The 5106-nt window shown below is 43.1% G+C and overlaps 1 protein-coding gene across 1 annotated transcript; it reads left to right on the top strand.

The window, feature by feature from the left end:
* The first annotated feature begins 1164 nt into the window (after positions 1–1164).
* Positions 1165–4755, top strand: heyl (hes related family bHLH transcription factor with YRPW motif like). Its single transcript, XM_046059391.1, has 5 exons — positions 1165–1299; positions 3366–3432; positions 3522–3605; positions 3706–3787; positions 4025–4755. The coding sequence occupies exons 1-5, from the start codon at positions 1220–1222 to the stop codon at positions 4705–4707; spliced, it is 996 nt and encodes a 331-aa protein (XP_045915347.1). The 5' UTR covers positions 1165–1219; the 3' UTR covers positions 4708–4755.
* Positions 4756–5106: the final 351 nt, after the last annotated feature.

The following is a 5106-nucleotide window of genomic DNA, read 5'->3' on the forward strand; positions in this document are numbered from 1 at the left end:
TATGTAAACTTGAACAATGCAGCCTACACATCGACAATTCAGTTGTATGAATACAGTAATTGTAACAATAATCATAATTAAATAGGGCATAAAAACATAAATTCATAAGAACAGATTAGTGGCACAGCGAATGGTGTTGGTGCCAGTGGTACTTCAGTAATTTGCAATCACATGACTCAGTCTTCACTTCAGTAATTCACAATCAGTCATGATGACACTTTTCTGATTTTTCTTCATGTATGATTCATATGTGATTCTTTTCTGATCACTGACAGCTGCCCACAGGTCATGGGTTACCTATCTTTTGTTAATCACTGCAGTAGTGTTTTGTCTCTCTGCTGTTTGGTTGTCTCTCACACTCACTCACAAAAAGTTCAGTAACTCCATTCTCCAAGTCACCTGCATGATTGTGTGAGAGTAAAGCTGTATGCACTGTCACACACTCCTCTGTAAATGATGGAGTGTTTTCACAGTCCATCATTCCCACACTCCTCACCTTTCTCCTTCACTCCCTCCCGCTGCTATTGTTCTACAAAGCAGTATAATTAAAGGAGCAGAAAGTGAAAGAAAGGAAGACAGAAAAAAAGGAAGGAAGGAGAGCAGGATAAGATTGGAGGCTAATTGACTGAGGATGACTGAGCAAAGGGGTGGAAAGATGGGGCCGGCAGAGTAGGGAGGGAGAGAAGGAGGGTGACAAGCTGGGGAAGGCCAGATTAAAGGGAGGGAGGAGGGACAGGGAGAAGAGGCGGGGGAGCCAAAACTGGCAACCCTGCCCCAACTGCCAAAGTCCTATTTTGTCATTGGGTGGCTGTGACAGAGAGAGGGAGCCAAGAGAGAAATAACAGAGAGAGAGAGCGAGAGACTATGATTGGATGCCAGTGATAGAGTAAAAGACTAAAGCAGCTTGTGAATTTTCTTAGTTGCCATGGGCCCTTGGGGGTCGATCAAGTGGTACTGCTGACTCACAGAGCAAAGGATAGAAGACACATGAAGAAACAACAACAAAAAAACACTAGTGACAAGAAGTAACTAAGGACAACTAGGCTTTTATAAGTAACAGCGCAAGAGAAGCAGAGAGTGAGGGGCACACAGGGTGAGCGTCCAGACGGTCTTCAGTGTGTTGCCTCCACGCACCAGAGATAACAGGATAACAGAAATCCACCAGTCTATCATCTATCTGTTCATCCATCAAGCCAGCCAGTGAGGAAGAGGCAGAGACATGAAGAGACCTCACGACTACAGCTCCCCAGACTCGGACACAGACGAGTTTATTGACGTGGGACAGGAAGACGGCTATTGGTGAGCATCCGCCAACCACACCTGACGCCGTAACACCCTCCTATCACACTTTAAAGGACAATGACAGCTGCAAATTAGTAACAAAAGACAAATTTGTCAGTGAACTGTTGGGTTTACAGGCATTTTGATGCTGCCACACACAAAATTGCAGACATGTTAAAAGAAAAAGACTTCAGGAAAAGTTTCAGTTTTTAAGTCTCAGGAACTAATGTGGTTTATAAAGCAATAATGAAAATTTGTGAATCTTACTCTTAAACGTTTTCTGCATTCAGCTCAAATGTTTTTTTTTTGTTGTCAAACATATTTAAATAATTTAACATCATAGAAGAAAGTTTTGACAAACCTTCCAAACAACCTGAGCTGTTAGTGTAAAGTTTAATTTCAGGCCTCTAGCAGCAAATCTCCCATATTCAATAAACTATATATTGATTGCATTCCCCTCTCAGTGAAACTGTGTCATGTTTGCTCCTTTTACTTGTCCATGTGAGTTAATGTCGAGGTTGAAAATAGTCATTGTATGCACAACATGCATTACAACAGTACAGGCTAAAAAATGTGTAAGGCCTGTCATGAATGAAGCATGGAGACAGGGGTTGAAGTCATGAGCAGAATTTTCTGACTCAGTATCATTTAAAAATAAATTTATTTAAAATATCTCCAGATCAAATACATTTTCAACGTTCCTGTGGGTCAAGATTCACAATTTATACATCAAATGATTTTGGGTTCACTTATAATTGAAAATTATTGTGATGTAGTAATGTTAAGTTTTTAATCCTCCAGGTCAGGAACTATTTGATGTCGCATTAAACTGAAAAACTGAACTGTCAAATTTACACCAAAACCAGAGAGGGACAAACCCACATCAAATGAGTTTGTAACATTTCGACAGGCGCGCTTTATGTGACCATGAAATTGCAAAATATCAATCAATCGTATTCATAGAGCTAGAAGTTAATCATTCTTTTCAGCTTTATTGTATTATGGTTATAATCTTGCATGCATTAAACACAAATTCATGCAAGTAAACATAGTTAGTTAATTATTCATATGCACAGTTATAAAAGACATACGCTAGAAAATGCAAACTACAAAAGGTATAACTTAATGTAGAAACTGAAACACTTAATTCAAAAGAAAATCATTTAACCTTTAAATATAAATGTGCCAAGCAGTATATCATGTAAGACTTATTTCAGTGTTGTGGAAAATGTATAACCAGTGACAACACCGCACATAATTATTACAAGCCATTTTACCGTTTTGCTTTTTAGGTGACTTAGTCAAGTGAATGGTTTTAGGGAAATGTGGATTCAAGGGCATATTCATTAGAGTGTATTTGCAACAGAGCATCTACAGTACACAAAAACACACGCAAAAAAAAAGCACAAGCACTGAGCAAGCCAATAACACTAAAGACAGTTTGGATAAATCAAATTGCCATGTGACATGCAAACAGAAGACAGAAGACTTTTCAAGTCAGCCCCATCAAACATAAACCTAAACAAAAACACACAGCTAAATTGGCAGCATTCATGTTAAAATCTAATAGAAACTCAATAAGTCTCTGGTGGGGCAGTTTGAAGGGAATTCCAAGCTGTCAGGCTCTTTCGGGCCTGTAAGATGAGAGTTCACAAACAAACACAATCCACATTGAGTGACTGCACTCGGAGGAGCTCAGATCCCATGCTGCACGTTGGAGCCCCATGCGAGCGAAAGCATCACCCCGAGGCTATATAATCATCTTTCTAAAAGTGCTTTCCCTCAGATGGAAAGGAGAACAGCATGTCATTTCACTGAGACTAATGTCCAGAAACGCATTAAACCAAAAACAATCTCGTCTTCCCTCCTCTCCCGGGAGCTCCTATGCTGTTCAGTGCCCAAAAAACAAATTAGATTGAAGGGAGCTGATGTGCCATCCTGCCTCTGTGTCATATTAAGGAGGATAATAATAACAATATGCAGGAGAATCAAAGTTACCATGTTTCTCTCTGTGCAAATACCACTCACCCCTCCATCTCTCTTTTTCTTCTCTCTCTCTCTCTCTCTCGATCTCCATGGTACAGCCCAGTCACCGGGTCCATGTCTCCTGGCAGCGCCTCACAGATTCTGGCTCGAAAGAAGAGAAGAGGGGTGAGTGGATTAAAGCCTTGGATCATAATCTTTTTAGTCCTGTTGTTTTGGTTGGCCCTGACTGATCCTCTGTTCCTCTCGTTGTGTAGATCATAGAGAAGAGGCGCAGAGACCGGATCAACCATAGCCTGTCAGAGCTCAGGAGACTGGTGCCCAGTGCTTTTGAGAAACAGGTGACTGCTCACAAATCTGGGATCAATTAAAACTATTTCAATGACAGAAGAAATAAACCAGCTTCATAACTGAGTAAAACGTCGCTCATTTCCCCTACAGGGTTCATCTAAGTTGGAGAAAGCAGAGATCCTACAGATGACCGTGGACCACCTCAAACTTCTGCATGCAATGGGAGGAAAAGGTGACACTAGAGTTTGTTGCTTGCCAAAAAAAAAATCACTTTCATCCATTTTCTGCGGAATACGGATCCAAAAAGTCTTTGGGATAATGCCGGAAAATATCTAACATGTAAAAGTAGACAAAAATAATTCTTTTTTTGGACCACAGATAAAACACTCAGCATCTACAGTAGGTATATGACTAACTGCATTCCATTACTATTATTCATGTATGATTAACTCTCTTTTTTTTCTCTCAGGTTACTTTGATGCAAGGGCCCTGGCAGTTGACTACAGGACACTGGGCTTTAGGGAGTGTGTTGGAGAGGTGGTGCGGTACCTCAGCTCCCTTGACGGGGAGTCCCCGGACCCTGTTGGAGCCCGCCTGGTCTCCCATCTTTCCCACTGTGCAAGTGAGCTAGACCCTCTCCTCTTACAGTCACTCCCAGCCTCCTCCCTGCCCTTTCCTCCTTGGCCGTGGGCGTCCTTCCCTCAGATCTCCCCCACCTCACCAGCCTCTTCCTCACCTCCTTTCCCCAGTGGGCGAAGGGATCTGGCCCTGCTGGGGAGCTACCCGTCTCCCGCCTCGCTCCGCCTTGCCCCCCTGGGCGGCTGCCAGCAGGGCGCACCACAGCTACTTGCGCCTACAGCCCTGGCCACCGTCCACAGGGTGCCCTCCCTCGCAACGTCCGCGGCCCTAGCTCCCTCAAGGCCGACCCAGCCGTCCCCTCACAGCGCCACCAGGGCCTCGCCTCTTCCTCTCCTCACCCCCTCCTCTTCCTCTCCTTCTACCTCCTCCTCTTCTACTTCATCTTCTTCTGCTCCACTGCAAATCTCTTTCAGGCCCTTCGCACCTCTAGGGTCGCCCACAGCCCAGCGCAGGGTCTTGAGCGGATCAGCCAAGTCGGCCCAGGGATGGGGGACTGAGATCGGAGCTTTCTGAGGGTCAGCCGTGGTTTTGTTTTCCAAATGAACTGTGTGCAGTGGACATGGTACTTCCCATGTGCACCATGTAGCAAATATGATACCTTTGGAGAAAGAAGTATTGAACCTTTGATTGTCTCTGCTTTGGAGGGACTCTAAAAGCCATATGAGACTGTGGGTGAAGTGTCAGATAATCACAAACAATCGTATATAGTGGAATAATGAAGGAATGTGAAAGAATAGAGGATTTGAATAAATTCACCTTCATGATCTTGCTTGACAAACACATCCACAGTGTCCAACAGAGCCATATATATATATATATATATAACGCTCAACAGTGACGTTGAGTTTTTACTGATCTTTTAACTGTGATATTCGTTTGTTTTTTTCAAAACATTTATACATTTCATTGCCT

This window comes from Micropterus dolomieu, linkage group LG09 (assembly GCF_021292245.1).
Source record: "Micropterus dolomieu isolate WLL.071019.BEF.003 ecotype Adirondacks linkage group LG09, ASM2129224v1, whole genome shotgun sequence".
NCBI lineage: Eukaryota > Metazoa > Chordata > Actinopteri > Centrarchiformes > Centrarchidae > Micropterus > Micropterus dolomieu.